The sequence below is a fragment of the Pangasianodon hypophthalmus genome, chromosome 9 (assembly GCF_027358585.1).
Source record: "Pangasianodon hypophthalmus isolate fPanHyp1 chromosome 9, fPanHyp1.pri, whole genome shotgun sequence".
In the NCBI taxonomy this organism is placed as follows: domain Eukaryota; kingdom Metazoa; phylum Chordata; class Actinopteri; order Siluriformes; family Pangasiidae; genus Pangasianodon; species Pangasianodon hypophthalmus.
This window is the reverse complement of record NC_069718.1, coordinates 12,472,760-12,500,119: the sequence shown is the minus strand read 5'-3', so window position 1 is coordinate 12,500,119 and position 27,360 is coordinate 12,472,760. Positions and strand designations below refer to the sequence as shown.

The following is a 27,360-nucleotide window of genomic DNA, read 5'->3' as shown; positions in this document are numbered from 1 at the left end:
TGGTTACCCTCTATAACACATTATGTAGAATATTTTATACACACACACACATTATAAATATATATATTACACACACACACACACACACACACACACACACACACACACACACACACACACACACACACACACTATATTGCCAAAAGTTTTGGGACGTATGTCTTTACATGCACATGAACTTTAATGACATCCCATTCTTAATCCGTAGGCTTTAATATGGAGTTGGCCCACCCTTTGCAGCAATAACAGCTTCAACTCTTCTGGGAAGGCTTTCCACAAGGTTTAGGAGTGTGTTTATGGGAATTTTTGACCATTCTTCTAGAAGGTAATTTGTGAGGTCACACACTGATGTTGGTCGAGAAGGCCTGGCTCGCAGTCTCCGCTCTAATTCATCCCAAAGGTGTTCTATCGGGCTGAGGTCAGGACTCTGTGCAGGCCAGTCAAGTTCATCCACACCAGACTCTGTCATCCATGTCTTTATGGACCTTGCTTTGTGCACTGGTGCGCAGTCATGTTGGAACGGGAAGGGGCCCGCTCCAAACTGTTCTCACAAGGTTGGGAGCATGAAATTGTCCAAAATGTCTTGGTATGCTGAAGCATTAAGAGTTCCTTTCACTGGAACTAAGGGGCCAAGCCCAACTCCTGAAAAACAACCCCACACCATAATCCCCCCTCCACCAAACTTTACACTTGGCACAATGCAGTCAGGCAAGTACCGTTCTCCTGGCAACCACCAAACCCAGACTCGTCCATCTGATTGGCAGACAGAGAAGCGTGATTCGTCACTCCAGAGAACACGTCTCCACTGCGTCCAGTGGTGGCGTGCTTTACACCACTGCATCCGACGCTTTGCATTGCACCCATTCCATGAAGCTCTCTACGCACTGTTCTTGAGCTAATCTGAAGGCCACACGAAGTTGGGAGGTCTGTAGCTATTGACTACGCAGAAAGTTGGCGACTTCTGCTCAATGTGTGCCTCACCATGCGCTGACCCCACTCTGTGATTTTACGGGGCCGAGTTGCTGTTGTTCCCAATTGCTTCCACGAATGGACTTATTGCACAGGTGGCAACCTATCACGGTACCACGCATGAATTCACTGAGCTCCTGAGAGCGACCCATTCTTTCACAAATGTTTGTAGAAGCAGTCTGCATGCCAGGGTGCGTGATTTTATACACCTGTGGCCATGGAAGTTATTGGAACACCTGAATTCAATGATTTGTAGGGGTGTCCCAAAACTTTTGGAAATACAGTATTATATATAGATAGATAGATAGATCTGGATTTCTGTAAAGCTGTTTTGTTAAAAGTGCTATATGAATAAAATTGAATTGAATTTAAATTTGTCACCTGTTGTGTGAAAAAGCGCTAAAAGCTGCAGACACCCATTTTCTGGCATTTAAATCATGACAGCTAACAGCTAGCAATGAATATATCGATGATCCCTGATACCTTCATCAATAGGCTCAAGCCTGCTTTCTATGTTTCATCCTTTCGCTATTTAAAGGTTATTAACTACCTCATTTTGTAGCCAATAAAAGAATGTCTCGTGATGGATTTAAATTCCTAAATCTATAAAGCACAGCAATAAAATCAATACAAAATCAAAAACACTAGTTAAGGGAAAAATGTGACAAAAAAGAGTGCAATAGATGGAGGAAGTAAACTTTCATCATCACTTAGATTTCCTCACAGCACTCGCAGCGATTTCCCAAACTGCACCCCAGAGCTTCACAGCTGAGAGACTCTGACAAATTGGTAGCAGGCTTCAGATATCACACTGCTGAGCCGAGAGCGCAAAGGGCGAAATCGCAAGAAATGCGAGTGGACCTACAAGTGATTACTCGCCCTGGCAGTGATTATATCAGCAAAGCACAAGACGCTAATGCTCTCACTGACAACAATGGTGGCTGTTCATTTACTCACAGTGGTGTGAACGTGCAATCAGTATGTGATGGGATCAGGCTCTTGTTTCTGCACGGCTTCTGGCTGGGAACTTTGCTACAGTAATTTATCCCTTAAACAGACCTGAACAACAGAATGTTGACAGTTGAGCATCATAATTACAGCACTTTTCCTCCAGACAGTGTGGCTCGACTTAGCAAATTAACCATGATCCCACATGTCACAGCTATTCCACTACCAAGCAAGCAGTACCACACATAAATACCCCTGGATGCCCTTCTTACCCAGGTAGCATGTACGTAAATCCAGAACGTGCAGGTGGAGCTAAAAATAGTCCAGCCATTCACACTCAGTCTTCACAGAATCATCTTTAACAATGTCTCTGGGAGAAATTATATTAGCAGTGAGGTGTCTTGGGATACCTCAATACTATATGTCCGATGCCGCGCTCATTTACTTGAACACATACTTATAAAAATGGAAAGAAGGTGCTCGTGAATGCAGCCATGAGCTGAGTGAGCATGCAGAGAAAGTGTCATGGCTGAGAGCACTTCAGTTCTGCGAGCACTGAGCACTGTGAGTGCACTCTTCTTTTCCCCAGGGTCTATATTTCCCAACTTAAAAGTGCAATTCATGACACCTTGTGCTCATTTTTACTGATCACCGCCCACAAGCTCGCTAGTAAAGATACTGTTTAAACACCATAACGTCTTAAACATAAATCTTATCATGAGGAGTTTATCACTAGCAGCACACAGCAGCAACCAATAAACAAAGCTAAATTACATGGTCTGTGACACCTCTGACTTACTAATTCAGTATCAGTATTGATAAGTACCAAAAAACTCATCCTGAAAAATTAAATAGCTTTGATGCATCCCACTAGTGACAGTCTACCAAGGTGTCCTTCTCATTTTAAGTCTTTTTCCCCCCAGAGGATTTATGAGCCAATGTAATGTTTCAGTTTTTTTGTTTTTTTTTAATTTACTCACTGTAATGCACTTTCCATGAATTAAGTACAAATCGCCATCTTCTACTTGAGCTGAAACCCAAACTGCTTCCTATTCGCTTTCTTTGTGCCCTACACAGGGTCTAACATGATGGTGCTGTACACCCTACCTACCATGCTGTTTGAGATACAGCCATGGAAAATGCTTGGGTATTTGTGTTTTAATGTTGTCTGATAGTTTGCATTCAAACCTCTGTATTTGTACAAAAGAGTAAAGTATTTGCTCACTTGGGTTTGGTGCAGTTGCGGTCGTTAAAGCAAACTCGCCGTGACTCATGCTCAGTGGCTTGCACTGCAGCAACACACACATTTTAACATCAAATAAGACATGCCTGGTTTTATTTCAGTATTACTTCCTGAGTGGTATTTTACTGTCCATGCCTCACTAGTTCCCACCTGGTAACCTTCAGAGAAACCCCTCCTACTTTCAAGGGTAGGGTTACACACACACACACACACACAGGTTCAGGTTGCGGCTGAGCCGAGCTGACACACCCTTCTTGGTGGAAAAGCACTATAGGTGACAGATCATCAGATGGAAAAGTGGTCCAGATCCCACTGGTCACTCTAACCTAAATGGTTCCTAATATTCACATGTGACATAATGACTTATGATGCTGTTTATTAGATTAGAAGAGTGTTTCCACGACCGGGGTACCACTTGGTTCCCACTGATATTACATTTACAAATATGTATGTAAAGGTAAAAGACATTTTAAACATACAGTATGTAAAGTGTCATTCATGACATGTGCATGTCATTAATAAAACCTTAATCAATTTTAATACAACATATATACAGTACTTATCTGTCGCAGCCCAGTACAACCACACTTTCTCTTAAAAAATCTTCATTAAAATACTCCAGAGATACTTATTTTTGCATTAATGTGTGAATCCATCTAACACCTTGTGCTTCAAACATCCCTTTTCCATGAGTCATCCGTTACATGTTATGAAAAATTGCACATTTTAGTTTATGTTCAACAGGAAGTTGCGTCAGCTGAATTTCCTGAAGCTCATGGGAAAAAGAAAATTAGATTGTGTCATTCGTATTTCTTTATTTTCAATGATGTATATACTGAAAGTAAATTATTTATTTAAAAAATAATAATTTTACATAAATCATTAGACAGTCTTTAATGTCCTTGTGTCATTAGCATGCTAGTTAACAACATTTTGTGTATTTGCTAATTTTATGCTTATAAAAAAAAAAACACAATCCAGTTATTTTCAAACCCATTTCTCATTTAAATTTTATGAATGGTTAGATGCATGTTTTCTTAGACTCAATGTTGAAAAATGATAAACGAGATATAACGTGTAAGAATTAGGGCTAAATTGCACCACAGTTGTGGAACACAACTCAACAAAGATCGACTCTTAATCCCTTGCTGAATGTTAAAATCAATTACTCTTAAAAGACGCTGTGAAATCCGTTAAGAAAACACACACTGTTGCATTAAAAGGCTTCCAGCCTTATATCAGCAGAGTCCAGATATTAAAAATCTTGAGAAAATACAAGTGCACAGTCACTAATTATTATTGCCAGTGTCTAAAGAAAGCACACACACAGAAATGAAGACAGACTTTCTAAAACACGTGCACGCACACACACGCACGCACAGAGCTTTGAAGTTAGCTGAGATATCCCACAACAGTAACAGTAAATTGCATGTCGTGTTCTCACTCGTGCCCTCGTCATTGCCTTCAGTTATTAGTTTGCACTTGATCTTTCAAGTAAAATCAGCAGGTTTCTCCAGATTGCATTCAGAATTTTTAAGTGGTGTCCAAAGAAATCAGTCATTCCTGACATATACATACCACAATAATTACTTAACCTTTCATTCCAGCTTGCAATATTATCACTTACAGTATATGTTATATTTACTCTAAATTATTCCCTAATTCTCAGCTTTGATTTCAAAAAGAGGACCAACTACGTCTACTATTTACACAGAATTATGACATTCCCTCTTCTGAGAAGAATGAGGAACCTGAGAAACCTTTAGAAATCTTTCGAGAGGGACTTATTTGGTAGCATGTGTCCTGACTACTTAGGCAGCCTCCCTTTATCTGTGATAATTTGTGACAACACTTAAAAATGCCCACAATAACAATATTGTCCACATTTAATATTGTGGGTTCTACCATAGCACTGTTATATTTTTGAATCCTGTTGGTCAGAAATGTTATTAATTTCTATAACAGGAACTCTGATAATTCTGGCTATAACTGAAATCACAGGTTTATAATAAAGTGCTTGTTCAGATGCATTATTTTTCTGTCGTAATGGTTAGTTCACCGGGCTTGCATAGCAGACCTGCTACATTAATTCAATTAAAAAGAAGCATGTAACTATTGTAGATATGGTGAAGTTTTTGGTGAGGAGACATTTATTTTAATTTGTGGTAGGAGTCAGGGGGAAAGCTGTCCTTTTACGTTTTCCTTCACAGAACAGTTTTCTCAGTAACAGGACAAACTGCATTTTTCTCTCATTAAATTCAGGGAAAAGGAGAGGCTGGTGAGAGAACTACTGTTCACAGCTGCTATAGTGCAAGTGATAACACAAAGTAACTTGTCTCATGGACATTCCATAACACTGATTGAAAGTATAAATGAATAAAAAAATAGGGCGTGTCATTCTTTAATAAAACAAGTAGATCTTGATGCCAACGCCATCGACAACAGGGATGCCTTTGACACCAACATGTCTAGTCCATCTTGTTACTAATATATTTGCCTTAAACACCCTTAAAATATACAAACAGGAAGGAAGCTCTTGAAGAAAAACCATTTCACACATCTGACCTTGCTGTGACCTTGACCATGTTTGGATCAGTTCCAAAATCTAATCAGTTCATCTGCTGGTTCCAATGATCACTTTGTATAAACATATAAACATTTAACCGCTCTTGCTTGAGATATTGCACTAACAAGAATCTCAGACAAGCAGACGAGCCACCATTTTTACTGTGGAGGCAAAAAAATTATATAAGGCGATTTTTTGATATAATTTTTTTGATTCTTTGATATAAGGCGAATTAAATACTACAGGAACAGAAGTTCCAGGAAAATAATCAACATTGAGGTGGCAACAATAATTCCACTTCACATTAGAGCACATCGCAGGCGTCGATTCTTTTCCTATGACAGCACTCCTCGTCATGTTTTATCCCTAACTTTAAAAACGTGTTTCGTTGATTACTCACTGGATTATTGGCTTCAGTAAAGTCCCAGTTAGAGCAACTGCTCTGTACACCATATTTTAAAAATGTTCATGGAGGATTAGAGAAAAACGCTGGCTTCCGAATTGGACAGACTTTTATTCAGGAGTGCACACGCTGCCCAAAAATGCTGCCTACTCAGTAGTGTGTAGTGTGTGTCTGAATTGAGAAAATATTCCGACACATATTGCGCATAGTATTTTTTGTAATATTGCCCAACTTTAGCACACAAACTAAAGCTATACGCTTAAAGCTGATAACACATTTACACCCCATAACCACACGTATAGCACACTGTGCATGTGCTCTGTCTCTGCAGTTCAGCAACACTGAAGTGTAAATTGCAGCATGCAGGCTCCTCTGACTCAGGCTATTTGAAATATCCCCACCTACATTTAGGTAGTGGGGAAAAGAAAAACACCATGGGCGTACTTCCAGAGGGAGATAATAAGCAAGATGGTGGATTGTGGCTATGTCACGTTCAGACATGTTGAAAGAGATCAATACAAGAAGCTTGACTTTATTAGCAACGACGGCTTATCACGTCATTTAGCAGCTGTACACAGTGGCACACAGTGTGCATTCAGGAGATAAACAAACTGACACAGAGCTCTGTAAGTGACCCTGCTCCTGACACGCCGAAAACAAATAAACGGCTTGATCAACGCTTTCATTCAAAACATTCATGCATACAAAACACAAGGCTTCCCAACACCCACGCAAGCCACAGAGGGAGAGGAAGAGGCCCTCAGCAGGCGTGCAACATCGAGCTCCATCAACTCACTGCTAGATGATACTCACTGACACTTTAGGGTTTGATGATGTAATGAAATATTACATTATTGAGCATTTAGAATAACACTGAACATTGCCCTTTGACACCGTATTGTCTCACATGACCTCAGTCTGATTCACCACTTAATATAACTAACACTATTCTATATCCACTCAACCTTCTCAAAACTCTGACATGGAACTAGTAAGAAAAGAAAGCACAACAGGAAGTGCTGTCATAGGAAAATAATCAATGGTGAGGTGGTGTGATGGGTTAGCATACAGAAGTTATTATTTTCCTATAACGGCACATTCTGAAGTGTTTTATTCCTCTTAGAGCACAGATATTTGCCAAAGATTACAAGTTTTTATCTATTAACGAATGACACGTGGTACTTTTTAATCCATTGGTAGTGGATACATTTAATGCTGTGGATCATCTGCAAAACAAGTTAATCATTTACGTTATAGCAGCTATAATCAGCAGTTCCCTCATTTTCTCTTCAAGTTAATAAGACAGAAAAAAATGCAGCTTTTTTTTTTTAACCAATAAATTGCATAGCGCATTTCATCTGTCCTGAAGACCCTGCCATGGTGGAAAACTTAAAGGAAGAGCTTTACTGTTACAAAGCTCTGACACTGGAGACTCCTTCCATAAATGTTAAAGTATGGTGCTGTGTTGCAACTTGTAATTCCTCGTCTATAATCAATAAAAGCCAGTGAAAATTTGAAAAACTTCACTTGATGAGTGAAAACTCGTCAAACAGTTCCTTCCCCGTTTACAAAGTGACATCAAATTGACACGGCTGTGCATACTGTGAACAGTGTAACGTCCTTCTTCTCTACTTTTAAACGGGTTTATAACTGTATAGGCTTTTGATCAGTTTATATACACACAGTACTTGGTTAAATCTGTAACATTGACCATACTAATCACTGTTTTGAGAAGCTATTAATCAACATTAGAGTTATCACTAATGTTAGCCGGCAAGCTTGTTCCTGTGCTGCAGTTTCAGTCCACAATGTTGCATGGATGTTTAAAGTTCACTATAGGCCTGTAACTGTAGAAGTGTAGTTAAAGTAGCTTTTTATAAGCTTTACATGTTCTGACAGAGCAAAGAAAAGCCACACTTCCGCTGAAGCACCCAAGTTTCTGTTCCCCCCACACCTCTCACGTTGAACGTGGGAAATTACATTATTACAACTTGCAAATTATCACTTACAAGGCACCAGGAACGCAACATTAGAGCAAGCGCATTAGTATACACCTGTGATTTGAATTACAGCCTGCACTACTGTCAGAGCCGTGCTGTTATAGAACATTAATCAACACCTTCTGACCAATCACATTCAAGAATTCAACAAAACTGTAATATAATTAAGCAATATCACTCTCGCAATCTTGCTGTTCTCTGAATATCAGACCAGCTGTGATGAGGCCGCAGGTATAATCAACGCCATGCTGATATTCAATACAAGAACATGACTGATATTGCTTTTATATTATAACATTTATAAAGAAATACTCGAAAGAAATTTATTTTGAGTAACTGACAGTTCAGACACATTAAGGCCAAACATTTTGTTTATTTTAGCTCCGCCAATGAAAATAGTTCTTAAAGAAGCCACAGCTGGAAAAAGCGCTACATGTCGCCATGCAACTATAACATCACTGTTAACTGATCTGAAATCAAAGTGTAGGCTTTATTCCTAGGATAAAAAATACAGGTAGGTGTCTAGCTTTGTCTCAACAAACACCTGTGTGACCTTTCTAAGAGGAAATTCACCCATGAACCGTATCAACAAGAATCCATATCAGCCACCTCTATTGCCTAACGCCTGACCACAGGCTTTACCCGTTTTAGAACTCGCTTTTCCTGACACACAGAGAAAGAGCAGACTGCACAGACAGCTTTGTTTCAACCGAAAACCTTTCGGCTGCTGCCAGCGAGTCAGAAGTGGCAACAAAACACGAGACACACCGATGCCGCCTCCTCACAACCACTTCTGAACTTTTCTTCTCAAATAATGAGGCACACATCGACCTTCACAAACCTGTGCGCAACAAAACACACAAAGGGCATCCGATGAAGAAAATCAAACCTGAAGTCGAGCACTGCGCCAGTCTGCTGTCGGTCTGTCAGTTCGTGCACGCTGATAATGCTCACTATTCATCCATGGATTCTGATTCACTCACACACTCCTACATGAGCAAGTCACAGCAGCATATTGAGTAATAACCTGAACGATTGCAGCAGACTACTTCTCAAGCTTCTGTATTAGAAGGACATAAATGTGGATTTGCAAGGAGAGCTGCCGCTAGTCACATTTCAGCATTTTGGGATTTTATACCAGTCATCTCTGGAGGATTTAAAAAAGCAAACTGTCCTATGTGTCCAGGAAAGTGTTGCCTTAAGCAAGAAGACATGAATACAGCTTCTCCTGCCTGGGAGGTCATCCAGCACATGCCATTAAATCCTTGCAACTGAACGAGAAAACAGCAGCCTGAGTTGTGTTCAATTAACCAGAGTGCACCTATGTCATGAATATGTACTGATATTAAATCATGTGTCTAAACCATGTATTTATTCACAGTCACTCTCTACATGCTCAGATTTGATTACAAATATGATAAGCACTAAAGTTTTGTCCACCATATTTCAAAATTAAAGGAATTTAAAGAAATCTGCACCCTGAATGACTTGCATATTAATCTTTAATAATTAACATCAGCAGTGTCCAAGATTTATTTTATAATGAAATTCTGAGCTGCCTTTTTTAGTTTAAACTTCTTTTATCAACATGATGGTCTCTTTTCATTGGGTTAACAGTTTCCTACATTACCCACAGTGCCGTTCAACTGTCTGCTACAAAGAAAACGCACCCTCAATGCGGAATTCCTACTTGTAAACTTAGGATGGTCTCCTCAACCCCAGATTCAGCAAGTGACGTCAAATCAACATGGCTGCTCACAGCATCAGCAATAAATAAAGCAGCACTTTTTTTTTTTTTTTTTTTTTTTTACAATCGGCATAGAGACATATTCACTTGTTAAATCTACAAAACTGACTACTATATAGTTCAGTGTTTTCAGGAGGTCTACATACATCACGAGTCATAGTTAGCTGGCCAGCTCATTGCTAACAAAAGACAAACATGGGGACATCTCTATTTTTTCACGGAGGTTGGAAATGACATAATTCCGAGTTCCTACTTCCCACTTCCGAGGTAATTCAAATACAGCATTAGCCCTCACTTCATCTCTACTTAAAGAGAGTGATGCGGCAGCACTTTAGTCTGCCCAGCTCCCCTCACCTCTTCATCCATACACTCTGCTCAAACAGATCAGGTTCCTGAGCTTCATCTTTCAGGCTAATACCAGCATCAACGCCATCACATTCATCATCTGGTGGGTAGCTAACTAGACAAGCCGAGGCTCTGCTGTTATTCAGCATAACTGTGTCATATAGCTGCACTGCATTCTTCAACTCCGAGTCAAACCTGTGCAGTCTCCACTTCTTCTGCATTGGATTTGTCATTAATATGCCGGTGAACGTCACTGAAAAAATGGTTTTCTCCCATTAAACATCAATCTACCTGCACTAGAAATGTCACCCTTTACACAGGAATAACAAAAATACAGCACCAACCAACCAATGAGCACCAGAACCGCTAAACACATCACAAATATTTCAATGTACACTTATTTAGTGTATTTTAGAGTGGAGTTTTACTTTCAGGAAATGCTTTCTTCAGTCCAAACAACGAACCTTACAAGCCAGCTGTCCTTGTTCTGCTTTCCAAAAGAGATAATCGAGCAACTCACACCACTGTCATGTTCCCTCCAGTGGTTTCCTGTAGTTGCACACATTAGATTGAAAACCCTGATGTTTGCATTGTTCAAATATAGAAACGTACATCAAGCATTGAAGCCCTTGAACCGAAAGGAAGGCCTGATTTAACCAGCCACCCTTAAAAACCCTAGGAAGACGAGCATGAAGACTCTTCTCTATACCAGCACTCAGGTGGTGTAATAACCTCCTCCTGACTGTCTGAACAGCTGATATCCTGGCTGTCTTAAACTCAAACTGAACATGCATCTGTTTAATAAGCACTTAAATAACACAGATAAATAAACCTGATTGCATGTCTATATGTGTTTACCTTTCAGCACTGATGTGTGGGTCTGGCAGTGTCTGAGCTTGTTGGTCTGTTTGGACTCTTCAGGTCGGCTTGAAATCACTCATGAACCCTAAACAGGTTGAAACTCATGAACCCTAAACAGTTTGTTGGTTTGTCTTAAGGGTTTCCCTAATGAACAGCGTTTCAAGGGTTCTCAACGGTTTTCCAAAAGGGTTCCAAGCAGGAATATAAGAACCCTTAACCATCCAAAGAACCTTTGAGGAACCAGAAAGCATTGCAGCACAGGGACATATTTTTTAACCTTCAAAGAGAGAACACTGATGTCATTCTTGAAATTGTGTAACATACCATTGTGTAGCCATGTGAAAAAGAGTGACATGAAATGTGTGAGGAAAAAAAAAAATCACACTTTTTCGGTAAGGAAAGCAGGCAGCTCAGCACTTCAACAAACTGCTCTTAATAAGAATGTTTGCTAAATGCTACAAATGTGAATATAGATGCGAAAATATGTTTTTCTTCTAGATTTATATTTGGTCTTCAGATCTTATGCATCCCACAAACCAAACCAATATAAAGCGATCAGTGCTGTATTCGATAATTTCAACTGCCATAGAAATCAACAGCATCACCAAAGGAATCCCTGAGTTCATTAAAATGTTAAAATGAATCTTTAACTTTAGGTGGTAGATCAGATCCAAATTACACACTGCCAGGTTCACTCTATCAGGCCCAAACATGCGAAAAGTTGAGAGCATGCCAAAATTGAGATTTTTTTTTAACTGGGATCAGGAAATCAAGAATGCAGTCACACACACATTGCATGCATACATATACATACATTGTACATACATATATGCACACACACACACACACACACACACAAAATCACATACATATATACATACACACACACACACACACACATTATATTATATATATATATCCTCCAAGACAGCAGCACAGAGAGATACATGACGATGCTTGCAGTCAAACTTCGGGCTGATAATATCACATTTCGGTATATCAGTATATCGGTATATCAGTATATCAGTATATCGGTATATCAGTATATCGGTATATCAGTATATCGGTATATCAGTATATCGGTATATCGGCACACCGGCGCCTGGATGAGGGAGGAAGCCCGACTTGTTGGCTCCAGTGGCTCTGGAGCCTCCAGCACATTAGCACAAGCTGCTGCTACACAATCGGCTGGTTTAGGCTCTAACTTTGTTTTGTCCCAACTTTATTTCTGGTCTAAGCACATCTCATGCGAGTCAAATCCCAACTTCTGAAAGCATGAAAGTGGTGGATGGTGCTTCACCCACTGCTTTTTTTCTTCAAGAACATTCCAGGCTAAAGGGAAAAGAGGACTGCTTTCCCCCAGCAAGCCACACACCTCACGCAAAAAGACAAGCCGTGCACACAAGCACACACCGAACGCCTTCCTGACCAAAGCCTTGACACCACAAACGAGCACTTTAACATCCTTGCGAAGAAAAAGCCGAGCCCGGTGTGAAAGTGCTGGGCCCGGCGTCGCCATCCACAGCACGACCACATAGGCACACACGTAGCCTATAACAACACGTATAGCATGCATAGCTGCCATCAAGCGGACAAGAAACGAGAATAAATTAAAAACAACTCCACGATCGGGACCTAAAACCCGACAAAACGCAAGTTCATGCACTGACCTGTGTAGATTAATCCAAGTTAAACAAACCAACCTGTTTATGTAGAGAGCGCTCCGTTGGATGTTGGGTTGAATCCGAGTTAAATCCACTATCAGTAAAACAAAGAGGCGAAAATGCCCGAGCGGTTCCGAAACGGGCCGAAACCACGGGGGGCCTATGCGCATGCGCGGAGCTGCAGCTTGAATGGGGGAGGTCGGGAGTCCCGTGTTAGTGTGTATAATTCATATCTTTCATTTTACAAAGTTATATTTGTCCTCTTTAGGGAGACATGCTACGTAAGAAGTATCTTTGGATCAAACTCGTTGGAAACAGAAAGACACACTATTGTTTTAGAAATGACAAACACACAAACACATGGCAGCAAGCACACATTTGATTTTATATATATATATATATATATATATATATATATATATATATATATATAATGTTGTCATAAATATATTTGGTTTACATACATACATGCATAATTAGTCCTGAATAACCTTGAACAATAGGTCAATAGGTCACTGATTTCAGTAAACAGCTGACTAATGCATAAGCCTCTCACTACAGTGTAAAGGTTTGCATGCCATAAAGACCAAATAAAGAACATCATAACTAATCTGCAAGACATGTTGGTTTTCACAGATGCTCCTTCATTATCACATGTAACACAAAATGGACAAATATTGAACGTTGAGATATTAATAGTGATGAAAGCCAAAATCAAAAGTTTACATTGTAATTTGCAAATGTGCTATAAATATTTTTAGGCTAATATTCCCACCCTTTGCCCTTATAACTGCCTCCAACTTTTCTACCCTCTTGTACTATTTATCCTTCCCTTCATTCCATTCTTCCTCACATCTCTGTTCTTACTTAAAATGGATCTGTTGTTTGTGAGTTTGTCCCTGTGGGGGAACTTCTTAAAGGTTAAAGCTAGAATCTATGAGGAACCTTTTTTTTTTTTTTTTTCTTTTTCATTGCCTAGCCAACTTTTGCCTAATCCTCGTGATGTATATATTGTAACTGTTAGATATCATACACTGTCTTCTTGGACAGTCATGTGGTCATGACCAACATGTTTTGGTTCTTTTAAAATGACTTTTCCATTCCCTTATTTAGATAAATCTTTTGCTGTGGGGTACAGATTTCACTTTCATCAGTGATTATGCAAACTTTTACGCTTAGCTGTAACTGTGATTAGCCTAAACGCACACAAGGTAAAGTATGAGCACGTGCCAGCATCAAGCCGCGTGTGTGCACTCCGCGCTATGACTCATCAGTCACGAGGGAAAGGGCGTGGCTATAATTGCCTGCCTTCGCACTGTATTGGCTTTTTCCTTCTCTTTGTTTACCTGCCACTTTAGCCGGCAGTCTCATTGAGCAACCTGTTGAACTAAATAACAGGCTACTCTTGACCACATATGGATTGCAAGGCTGTGTCGGTAGCTTTAGTGGAAGACTTTTAACAACTCTTCGGCTTGAAATGTTCATCCCACTGCCTAGCTGTGATCCAGTGTCAGTGATTCCCACTTAAAGCTGCTCTATGGAGGATGGAGGACTTGGCAGTGATTCCTCGGAAGTACGAGTTGAATGCAGCTCCACACAGAGAAGGACAGCGCCCGAGTTCAGAGTATACAAGACAAGATGGTTCATATTACTGGTACTTTGCGTGTTAAACTGCTCCAATTCAGTGGTAAGTGACTGGGAATTTAAATCATTAGCCTACAAAAGAGGAGAAAGCTCTAATATTTAAACGAGGTAGTGAGAAAGCTTGTAAAAACAAGTGCTGTAACAGTGATTGTTTATTGAGTCCAAACTGCTACTTTCGATCAGCATGGCAATAATCAATAAGTGCATCTCCATATCACATCAGCACAGTGACAAGGGTTCAAGCTACAGTTTACGAACGAAAAAGTCACTTGTTTTAATGACTGGACAATATACCCAGATCAGCCATAACATTAAAACCACTGACAGGTGAAGTGAATAACACTGATTATCTTGTTTCAATGGCACCTCTCAAGGGGTGAGATATATCAGGAATCCAGTTAACAGTCAGTTCTCGAAGTTGATGTGTTGGAAGAAGGTAAATGGGCAAGCATAAGGATATGAATGACTTTGACAAGGGCCAATCTGTAATGGTTAGATGACTCAGAGCATCTCCAAAACAGCAGTTCTTGCAGGGGGTTCCCGGTATGTGGTTAGTAGCTATCAAAAGTGGTGCAAAGAAGGACAAGCGGTGAACCAGTGACAGGGTCATGGGCACGCAAGGCTCACTGATGCACGTGGGAAGCGAAGGCTAGCCCGTCTGGACTGATCCCACAAAAGAGCTACTGTAGCACTAATTGCTGAAAAAGTTCATGTTGGCTATGACAGAAAAGTGTCAGAACACACAATGCATCTCAGTTTGCTGCGTACGGGGCTGCGGAGCCACAGACCAGGCAGAGTGCCCAAAAGCCCTTACAGTGGGCACGTGAGCATCAGAACTGGACCATGGAGCAATGGAAGAAGGTGGCCTGGTCTGATGAATCACATTTTGTTTTACATCATGTGGATGGCTGTGTGTGTGTGCTTACTTGGGGGAGAGATGGCACCAGGATGCACTATGGGAAGAAGGCATGCTGGCGGAGCTGTTTTGGTAGCACAAGGGGGACCTACACGATATTAGGCCGGTGGTTTTAATGTTATGGCTGATTGGTGTATGTATTAGGTTTTGCATGAGCCTGGTGTGTCCTGGAGTACTTTACTGTATCCACAGGTCATTCGCCCATAAACATATAGTACTGTGCTAATTACTATTATTAATAATAATCATCATCATCGTTTATTAATTTGTTCATTCGTTCATCATCAGTAACCACTTTATCCTGTTCACTGGGTGCAAGGCAGGAATACACAGCAAGGCATTTATTCATTTATTTAATCTCCAAAATCTCAACTTGCTTGACATCAAATATAAAACAAAGTATGTATAAGAAAGCACTTTAATATCACAATTTACAGTCGTTAAAGAATGAACCATATTCTATGAGAATTACATTACAAATCAATTACAAATACAATCGGCATGTGTAGAGAATTCCTAATATTCACTTGAACACTCTTCCAGAGTTTAGGGGTGATTAAAAACACTTTCACAGGCTGAGTTGCAAGCGATTCTCAAGATTGATAGCAGACCTGCCTCAGCTGAGCAAAGTGCTCAGCATGGACTATACTGCTTGAGTTGTTCAGCGGGACAGATTTATAGAAACGGCATGACAGCTAACAAGCAATGCTAGCGGTCGTTCAGTCTAGAGGTTATCAAATCATGCCCTTGTTTCTCACAAAATAGCATGCCTATTTGGAAACAAGTCAAAGATAGATTAAAAGAAAAACAACATAATGTGTTTTAGTAAGGTGACTGGCCAGTTGGAGAACAGCTTCTGTGTGTCTTGGCAAAGATTGTACTCATCTCTGGATCTGTAATGGAGGGATGATCGCTGTTCTTACAAAAGATATTCTTTCATTTGGTGTTTTGATGTTGGTTGTGGAGAGCGCTGTCAAACAGGTCAGTCCAAAATCTCCCATAGGTGATATCCGATGGTTGTAAAGGCCATAGTATATGCTTTACATCATTTTCATACTCCTCAAACTATTCACTCAGCCCCCATGCTCTGTGGATGGAGTCGAGTCATCCTGGAAGCAACCACACCCATCAGGATAAAGGTCATAACAGAGCTACTGGTTTTTAATTTTTAATTTGTCACACTCACGGCCCACTCCAACTTCATCTGTATTCATAAAGTGAATAATCAGTGGTTAGTGATTCATGGTTTAAACTCACAGCTCACTAAATCTTGTAATGATATGATTTATGAGGCTTCTGGGTTCCTGAAAGATGTTTGAGAAATTGTTGTGAACAGGAGCACTAGCACTGACGTCAGTATGTTCAGTAAATGGAGAACTATAGAGTGTAATGATGACCATTAATGCCCTTAAGCACAATGTTGACCAGTCATCAGGATCAGATCATGTGAGTGTGAAACCAGTGCGTTTCTAGTTTCACATTGTGTTTACTGGTTTCACAATCAGACTTATTTTTGTAACGTTCATCCCACACTACTGAAGTGCCTATGAGCATGAATTATGAAAGTGTAATTTAACAAACTGAGTGCTTTAAGTGATTATTCTGCTGAAGTGTAATCAGAATGTATTTTTGATAGACTTCAAAGCACTATTGTAAGTCGCTCTGGATAAGGGCGTCTGCCAAATGCCATAAATGTAAATGTAAGTAAATACTCCTTAGATGATGTGATGTACACATAGTATCCTAGCTTTTGCCATGTTAAACCCACACACAATAGCACATACTACTCAGGACTTAATTAAACATAGCTGTTTGCCTACACATGCATTTAATCTTGGTCTAAAACAGTGAATCACTGTGCATTTTTCTGCAGCTATGGCTGACCTTTGCCCCTGTGGCGGATCAGACAGCAGAGCATCTGCATGTGACTCTGGACCAGGTCAACTGGCTGTCTGTGGTCTACATGGTGGTGGCCATCCCTCTGAGCTTCATCACCACGTGGATGCTGGATACTCTGGGACTACGGCCTACCGTAAGCACAACTACAACCCAGCCTCTTTTTTTTCCCAAACAGCAGGGGGATTCTACTACCAGTTTGATTTAATAGCAGGCACAAGTTCCCAAAGTACTGTAATAATTATAGGACTACACTCAGTCAGAAAAAGAAAAAAAACTTTGCAAGTCCTAGGTTATTATTCAGTTATTCAGCTCAAAGCATATGATTCAGTATTTACTATGAATTATTCAGTAACTACAGAGAAACTTTAAGGAAAGTTGTGTGGTTATAGGGTGAGGAAGTTCTCTTTCCCTCTGGGGAACTCTATGTTGAACCTGAGAAAAGAGGGTTTCAGTTTCAAATATTGTATCAAGTAAAAGCCCTTTAAAAAGCTAAATCCATTAGCAACTCTAGGAACCCTTGAGGAACCCGTTTTGTATATCGTGATGCAATATTGTGCTGCCAGCCCATAGAGGAACATACAAGGGCACAATGAAGGGACACTAACAATACACTGGACTATGTAAAATGTATCATAAGGTACAAAAGCTGTCTAATCCATGTTATGCTCAGTCTCAACTACTGACTGTTCAAATTTATCCTCAAAGCATGCTTATGGAAAGAAAAGTCCACTATAATCACAAAAATGGCATACTGCAATTCAATTGCTATGTAATGCTGATGTACTCATTTTTTCTGTAACAGCACACCCCTAAGTGTTTTATTCCTCAGCAATTTGCCAAGAATTACAATTTTCTATTTATTAAAAACAACACATCATAGTTTTTTGTTGAGGAGCATGTTGAGGAACAAATTAGTTCCTGTTATCACTTTTGTTATAACAGCTATGAACAGTCATTCCCTCACTGGCTTCTCTTTCTCTTTCTCATGAAGTTAATAATTATATTTGTAATACTAATAAACATTTAGTTTCTATTAAGAGCTTTTGATTTCTTTAAGAGATTCTGATCTATCAGAATCAAGGATTCAACAGTGCTGTGGTAGAAAAAAATAATGGCGTGATGTGTCATGTTTGTATGTTGAAGCAAATTTTCTTCTCTCACAACATAAATGATTTAATTGTGATAACATATTATTGATACAAATCAGGGTCAAAAAGTTTATGAAGCTTGTGTGTGTCTGCTTGTTACTACAGATGATTCTGGGCTCGTGGCTCAACATGGCCGGCAGTGTAGTGAGGGTGGTGGGTGTGCTCAGCTATCTGCCGGAGTATACCATGTTCCCCGTGGTGATGGTGGGGCAGACTCTGTGCTCTCTGGCCCAGCCTCTGGTAATCTTCTCCCCTACCAAATTAGCAGCTCTGTGGTTCCCCGAGCATCAGCGAGCTACAGCTAACATGATCGCCTCAATGTGTGAGTCACCACTCGTCAGTTTTTGGTGTTTTAAGAGAGATAGCCATATGTCTAACACTAATATTTCTTTTCTAGCAAATCCCCTTGGGCTGCTTTTTGTTAATATCTTCTCCCCAATGATCATTAGTAGAACCAACAGCCTTTTCATGCTGGTAAGATAAAAAGCAATAGTTATGACTAATATAACAGGTACATGTGCAAATATACAATATATCCATTTATATGCAAAGATGTTAAATATACTAAGTACTTTTTCCAAATATTACACCAATATTTCTATCTTGTATCCTTTACACTAACACTCAGTCACTGTTACAGCTCCTTATATATGCTATACCTGCCATCATCGTCTGTTTCCTAGCAACAGTGGGCATCCAGGGGAGCGTTCCCCCAACGCCACCTTCTGCCAGTGCAGAGACCTCCAGCTCTGAGCCTTTCCTACAAGGGATTAAACTGGTACCACACACTGTCAAAGCTTTGCATTCTTAGTAACACTAGAGGATATTGCATAAAAATATTACACTTTCTTTAAGCATTTAAGGAAGAGGCTAATGTGTTTCTGCTGGCATGTTCACAAAACCTTTTTTATCTTAAAAAAACTTTTCAACCACTCAAGAACATTCCTCAAGCTCCATGTCAAATAAGAAAAACCGAGAAGTGTTATACATAATTGTGCTTAGTCCTAAGCACATCCTATCCTGCATGCACAAGGGGTTAAAAAAAAAACAAAAAAAACCCTTGGACAGACTCACACACACAGACTTCCAGAAAGAAACTTTCAAAAAACGGTTCTATTGTTCCACTATTCATTCATTTTTTTTATGTTATATAAATATTTTTGTAAGCAAAAACTGAATGTGAGCTTAAGTGTGTGCTTAATCAGAGGACACGGATAGTGTAACCAATCACGAGGTTACAATGAAAATATAACATACGATCAAGTCCAGAATTATTGCCACTGTTGGTAAAAAGGCTATGAAAAATATCTTTCAGGTTAATTAGCTTGATCTCACACTAAACATATGACAGAATTAACCACCAACACTTTTTTAAAATAACCTTTTTACCCATCTTTACAAAGAGTGCCAATAATTTTGGAGCTGACTGTAGGCCACTGCAATTTTGGTTTAAAAAAAGCACTTTTTTTCCCTCTGTTTTCATTGCAGTTGCTGACAAATAAAGCCTATATGATCCTGCTGGTGTGTTTCGGCTCAGGCATCGGCATCTTCACCTGTTTCTCCACACTACTCGAGCAGATTCTCTGTGTCAAAGGCTACTCGAATGTAAGTCAAAACCCATACTGTTTATTCATTAAAATGTTCTAACCAAACACCTAGAGAAACTATATTTATAATAGTAGCAATTTCTCCCAAGGGTAACTTTAAAAGGTTAAAAGCATGATGTGTTTTTCATTAATATGTTTAAAATATAATTTATTAACAAAAAGAATATTTAGATTAAATGCAAACAAATTGTCATCCTTGAAATTCAGTTTATTGCTCAGTCTCAAGACACTATATTGTTGCCTTTGATCATGTAAGGTTGCATCACTTTATACAGAGTCTATGGCTTGCATTGAAAATCCACTTTTCATCCATTACAGTGGAACAAATCAGTTTTCTATACAAAACAGCAGAGGACCCCAAGCCAAATGAGGTTGGGTTTAGGTACATAAGGACCAGTCTGGCAATGGCAAGTGTATTGTGGTCAAAAAGCAGCCTAGCAGTAAGCAACCACATCTAAAGCTTTTAACAGCGTTTGGATTGTGGGTCAAAAATGGCACAAATGCAGCAAATGTGCTGCATTGCTATTATTCCATGGTGAAATGTGGGCCAGATGTGTAATGATACGTGTGGGTTGTTACTCATTTTCTATCAGGGGGTAATCGAGATAAAAATACACGAGCAGTTAAAATAGAATGAGACACAATCAGGGCCAAAATATTTTTAAAAAGATTGAATTGGTGCACAGTGAGGAGGAAGGAGGGTGCCAATAATTCTGGAGACCACATATTGTCCATTACGTAAGGAATAAAACAGTTGGGGGGAGTGCTGTTATAGGATAATAGTCCACAGTGGGGATGGTGTAATGGGAAGTGGAGTTACTGAGTTGATTATTTATCTATAACAGCACATCACCAAGTGTTTTATTTGTTATGCCACAATTTGCCAAAGCAAATACAATTACAATTTTACAATACAATTTTTTATTTATTAATGATCAATGCATCATGCTTTTAAACCATTTATAGTTACAGTTAATGTTGTGCAACATCTACAGGGCAAGTGAATTCCTTAGATCACTTACATTATAACAGCTGTAAACAGACATTCCTTCACCAGCTTCTCTTTTTTCCTCTCTTTTAAAGTTAATAAGACAAAAAAATTCAGCTTGTCTTGTTATCCAGAAACCGGACAGCGCAAAGTTCTCCCTTCTGATGATGTGATGGAAAACATGTTGACCCCAGACCCCAGACTCTATAGAAATCTTAAATAAACATATCCTTACAGAAAGCTTCACCATATCAACATTATTCATCTTAGTTAAATAACAACACATTTTTATCAGATTATGTGGAGCATCCACCATACATGTTCCTGTGAATGAGCCGTTACCATAGAAACGATAATGTATTGGAACAAGCTCATTTGAATTACAGTTATAACTACTGTAAGAGCCGTGATGTTATAGAAAGTTAACATCCCCTGACTGGTGGTAACTAAGTAATGAAACGAGTTCCCTGTGGCAGGACTTTGCAGGGTTGTGTGGCGCTCTCTTCATCGTGTCCGGGGTGCTTGGAGCTGCTATCCTTGGCCTTTTTGTGGACAAAACAAAGCTGTTCACAGAATCCATAAAAATCAGCATGTGCCTTACGTCCCTGGCCTGCACCGTATTTGCAGTGGTGAGAACAACAATCAGATCATTGATGTTTTAAAGACATGGGTGTCGTATTGTTTTAGCATGATTGGGGTCCAAAAGAAAGTTCATGCAAATTATCTAATAGCAGTGGTTCTCACACCAGTCCTCAGGGCCCTCCAGATGGTCTACGACTCATGTAACATAGGGATAGAGCAAAAAATGTGGAGTCAAAGAGTGTCTGGGAGCTCTGAGGACTACTCTGAGAACCTATTTTATCAATCAGGCTGAATTTACTTTAAATTCTTAATGTTTCTCATGCAGTGTTTCTCCAAATTCTCCCAGGTTTCTCAGTTGGGGGAGCAGAAAGTCATAATTGGTGCAGTTAGTGCTCTCTTCGGCTTATTTGGATTTGCCACCTATCCAGTTGCCATGGAGCTGTCAGTCGAGTGCTCTTACCCAGTTGGAGAGGCAACGTCAGCAGGGCTTGTGTTTATTTCAGGGTATATATCATCCTATACTATGTACTAGATTGAATATATAAAGGTGTTGATATATACATTTTTGGTGAATGATGATTTCTTTATTAGGCAGGTCCAGTCCATTGTGTACACCGAGCTCTTACAAGCTCTGACGACAAAACCGACAGATTCTCCTCTGTCTGTGTGCGCTGCAGGTGATGATGCCAACCTGAGCTGGATGGGTGAGTGGTGCATAATCATACTGCATCAGAGAGAATTTCTTAACTCAGGGGTGCGCAACTTCAGTCCTGGGTGGTTGGAGTCCATCACAGTTAGGTGTTTTTTTTTTTTTTTTTTAACCCCAAATCTCTTAATTCAACCCGCCAGTTAATGGCCAGGTTTAGAACCGAGAAGCAGACACACTGTGCTGGACTCCAGCCCTCTGTGACTGGATTGTTCACCCTTTAAGGAATAAGGGTTAAAGGAACATTCCAGCATCTATCAAGATAATCTCTATCAGCTGAAATTATAGTTGCAGGGTAATTTCTGGGTACAATAATGTTTACACACAAATGTTAAATGCAAGTTACTCAAAACTCACTTTATAATTGAAGACTAATGGAAGTTGTTTATATGAAATATTCAGTAACTAAAATACATTTTGTAGAATTCTGCATTCTGGTCTACTGATCAGAAGCTTGGGGGTTCAAATCCCAGGGAAATCATATAATGTCTGACCCTGTGGTCTAACCCCAGCTTCCTAATAAACTGGGATTATGCAAAGAAAATAATCTCAAGTGTACTGGTCACACACATGCTATATGTCCAAAATTTTGTGGACACCTGATCATCACACCCATGCTTAATGAACATCCCATTCTAGATTTAGTCCCCCTTTGCTGTTATAATAACCTCCACTCTTCTGGGAAGGCTTTCCACTAGATATTGGAGCGTGGCTGTGGGGATTTGTCCATTCAGCCACAAGTGCATTAGTGAGGTCAGGCACTGATGTTGGGTGAGGAGGTCTGGTGCACAGTTGGCGTTCCAGTTCATCCCAAAGGTGTTTATTGGGGTTGAGGTCAGGAATCTGTGCAGACCACTCAAGTTCTTCTACACCAACCTTGGCAAACCATGTCTTCGTGGACCTCACTTTGTGCACAGGGGCATTGTCATGCTGGAACATGTTTAGTTCCATGGAAGGGAAATCTCACTGCTACTGCATACAAAGACATTCTAGACAATTGTGTGTTTCCATCTTTGTGGCAACAGTTTGGGGAAGAACCATGTATGGGTGTGATGGTCAGGTGTCCGCAAAATTTTAGCCATAAATCGTATATGTGACAGATTTTATTCATCTTCATCCTTTGGGAAAGCAAAAATGACTTTTTCCCTGTATCACTCCAGTGTTGGAAAGTTGGATAAAACTCTATAAGAACAGGCATTTGGCTCATATCTGTCTCATCCTAAAACCTGTAGGTAATCACACAGGGATTAGAGGATTAGGGGTTAAAAATGGTAGAATTTTCTTTTAAGCTGATACAAAGTATGAAAAATGAGATGGGTTGAAATGAAGCATCAGTCAGCAGTAATGTATTTAGAGTTGTGAACTTGTGAAATATCAGTGGTCGTTTCACTACCATCACAACAAACAACAGATGACTGAAATTTACAGGTCGGGGTGATGAAGGTTTTGTGAATGCTCATCACAGCATTGAAAGTAGCTCAGCAACTGAAAGTAGTTCAGAAACCAAAACTTTTAACCACAGTAGGGCCAAAGTTACATTTTAAACATGTGGGAATAACAGAACTGTTGTAGGGTCAGAAACACAATGCTAGTTGTCAGGCAGTTGTCTCCAGACCTGTCTGATCTATCCTGATGGTTCACCTGAAAACCACTCGCTGCTGCTGAGGATGGCCCCACATGGAAAGCCTAAAGATCACAGAAACCATAAAGATGGCTGTGGATGTTCTTCCTTGGATAGCCTTAGAACTGCAATTGCTACGAACAGTTTTGCAGTCAAGTCTCCATCATTGAACAGGTCATAACTTCAACAAAATAGACTTCAAGTTAAAATGAATTATATTGAATTCAGAAATGACTGATGCTCATATTCATAAGTTGCTCATAGGTTCCTGGTTACACAATTGCACCTTTTGACTCTATAGTATAAAATTATAGAAGGGAAATTATTTATAATTACACTATCCGGTGTCACCCAGGTGAGGATGGGTTCCCTTTTAAGTCTGGTTCCTCTCAAGGTTTCTTCCTCATGTCATCTCAGGGAGTTTTTCCTTGCCACCAGCACCTCTGGTTTGCTCATTAGGGATAAATTCATACAGTTGAGGTCAAAAGTTTACATACCCCTTTCAGAATCTGCAAAATGTTTATTATTTTACCAAAATAAGAGGGATCATACAAAATGCATGTTATTGTTTATTTAGTGCTGACCTGAATAAGATATTTCACATAAAAGATGTTTACATATAGTCCACAAGAGAAAATAATAGTTGAATTTATAAAAATGACCCCGTTCAAAAGTTTACATCCCCTTGATTCTTAATACTGTGTTGTTACCTGAATGATCCACAGCTGTGTTTTTTTGTTTACTGATAGTTGTTCAAGAGTCCCTTGTTTGTCCTGAACAGTTAAACTGCCTGCTGTTCTTCAGAAAAATCCTTCAGGTCCCACAAATTCTTTGGTTTTCCAGCATTTTTTGTGTATTTGAACCCTTTCCAACAATGACTGTATGAATTTTGAGATCCATCTTTTCACAATGAGGACAACTGAGGGACTCATATGCAGCTATTACAGAAGGTTCAAACGCTCACTGATGCTCCAGAAGGAAAAACCATGCATTAAGAGCGGGGGTGTGAAAACTTTTTGAATTTGAAGATCAGGGTAAATTTAACTTATTTTGTCTTCTGGGAAACATGTAACTATCTTCTGTAGCCTCTGAAGGGCAGTACTAAATGAAAAAATACGATATTTAGGCAAAATAAGAAAAATGTACACATCTCCATTCTGTTCAAAAGTTTTCACTTTTATAAATTCAACTATTATTTTCTCTTGTGGACTATATATAAACATCTTTTATGTGAAATATCTTATTCAGGTCAGCACTAAATAAACAATAACATGCATTTTGTATGATCCCTCTTATTTTGGTAAAATAATAAACATTTTGCAGATTCTGAAAGGGGTATGTAAACTTTTGACCTCAACTGTACATTTAAAAATTTATAGATTTCTTTAAAGCTGCTTTCTGACAATGTCCATTGTTAAAAGCGTTATACAAAAAAAACTGAATTGAATTGAGGTAATCTAGTAGTGTGTTGATGGAAAATAAGCACAGCCTGTTCTAAGTTATTTGAGACTCAGTTTCTGCATCGTTGTCACTTCCTGTTCACCGTAGGAAGAGCTGTAGTGGGTGAGGGGGGAAAAAAAACCCCACATTGAAAACTTCTCCATTATTTGCCCAAATATGCGTTGATAATGATGATAGTGCTAAACTCATTTGATTATTGTCTCCCTTTGTCTCTGCCTCCACACACACACGCACAGTGCCTGTGCTGGTGATGGCTGGATTGTGCTGTTTAGCTTCCTGCTCCTTCGTCATCTTCTTCCACACACAGTACCGGCGACTCAATGCAGAGGCTGACGCGGCTGAAAGCCACTCCACACAAACAGAGACACAAGGAGTGATAAACAACAGCACGGATACATAATGGGACACCACCTCTAAGCAAAGAATCCAGCAGCAGAAACCACTGATGAGTTCCTGTGTACTGTAACTATAACTTTTACCTCAGCATGGCATTTTAAAAATGCTTAAAGTTTAGATGTTTCTAAGCTCAGGTGTTTTTACTGTAGGATTTTGTTACTTTCTAAATTGTTTTAAACATGATGCACATTTTTAAACATAGCCATTCAGTTACCGTTACAAACTAAAGCCTCAAATGTTTCGACAAGTATTAACGTTACACATTTTTAAAAATCATACTCCATTTTCTAAGCAGTACAAAATATAAAGAGGTCAAAATCTCAACAGCAGTGATTTTGTTTATATGAAGTGGTGTAAACTATTGGACATGCAGCACAGACCTCAGCAATAGTTTTTAAATGCTTATTTATATAATATTATGAATAGTATGAATGAAATTTGGGACTGTATACAAACACTATATAGCCAAAAGTTTGCGGACACGTGACCATCACCACATATGTGGTTCTTCAAACTGGTGCCACAAATTTGGAAGCACACAATTGTATAGAATGTCTTTGTAAGCTATAATATTACAATTTCCCTTCACTGGAACTAAGGGGCACAAACCTGTTCCAGCATGACAGTGCCCCTGTGCACATTGTCATTATCACATGAAGACATGTTTTGCCAAGGTTGGAGTGGCAGAACTCGAGTGTCCTGCACAGAGCCCTGACCTCAACCCCACTGAACACCTTTGGAATGAACTGGTTTGGTGACTGTGCCCCAGGCCTCCTCTCCCAAAATCAGTGCCTGACCTCACTAATGCTCCTGTGGCTCAATGGGCAAATCCCCACAGCCACGCTCCAAAATCTAGTGGAAAGCCTTCCCAGAGGAATGGAGGATAACAGGAGTGGAGGATAGCAAATTGGGACTAAAATCTGAAAGTCTGAAGTCTGGGATGGGATGTTCAACAAGCACATGCTGTATGAATGTTACGGTCAGGTGTCCGCAAACTTTTGGCCATACAGTGTATGTACGAGACCAGGAATCTTACAAGAATGAATGTGAAATAATAACCACTAACTGGGTCTATTGAGTGGATCATGGCTAAATAATTGTGTTAATAATAATAATAATAAATAATTAATTGACAATGTGCAATGTATTAGAACATGCTAAAAAATATGGTAAGGTCATTTAAATATTTTGTTTTTCTTTAAAAAGGGAAAGAGGTGAGGCATGCCTTTTTTGCAGTTTTATGCCATTGTGAGTTCCAAATTTAACTCTAGACACATTTAATAAGCATGGTGCTTAGACCTTTCAAAGAACACTGATGAACAAAGGACTCCTATGAAAGAACACTGATGTGGAGATTTTGTGCACATTGTAAAAAATTGTCTAAAAAAATCCTAAAATATCTAAAATGTTCTGTGACTCCTGATGCATTTGATCACACCACATGATGAATGTTGTGGATGATATTAAGTTTACACCCTCTACTGGACTAATGCATTGTTCTAATTACAGGTTGGTAGAGTATAATCACACCAAACCTCCAAATAAAATCATTTTGGTGACGCATTTGTTTTTTTAATTGTACAGTTTTGTGAAGAGGCCACACAGCTAAGGGTGCTATAAACGTGTTAAGTTGCTTTTAGACGATC

At 39.5% G+C, this 27,360-nt stretch overlaps 2 protein-coding genes across 3 annotated transcripts in view; one reads left to right on the top strand and one right to left on the bottom strand.

Moving 5' to 3' along the window:
- LOC113529539 (polycomb group RING finger protein 3) overlaps positions 1 to 12,915 on the bottom strand; it is a 41,114-nt gene extending 28,199 nt beyond the window's left edge. The window contains exon 1 of one of the 2 annotated variants that reach the window (XM_026918780.3): positions 12,786 to 12,915. The gene's annotated coding sequence lies outside the window, so the exon portion shown is untranslated. The other variant, XM_034307602.2, reaches the window with a different exon arrangement.
- A 1,132-nt stretch (positions 12,916 to 14,047) lies between these two features.
- On the top strand, positions 14,048 to 27,277 carry slc49a3 (solute carrier family 49 member 3). Its single transcript, XM_026918616.3, has 10 exons — positions 14,048 to 14,433; positions 17,180 to 17,338; positions 18,459 to 18,675; positions 18,751 to 18,827; positions 18,994 to 19,131; positions 19,842 to 19,958; positions 21,425 to 21,577; positions 21,877 to 22,034; positions 22,122 to 22,234; positions 25,555 to 27,277. The coding sequence occupies exons 1-10, from the start codon at positions 14,284 to 14,286 to the stop codon at positions 25,716 to 25,718; spliced, it is 1,446 nt and encodes a 481-aa protein (XP_026774417.1). The 5' UTR covers positions 14,048 to 14,283; the 3' UTR covers positions 25,719 to 27,277.
- The last annotated feature ends 83 nt before the right edge of the window (positions 27,278 to 27,360 follow it).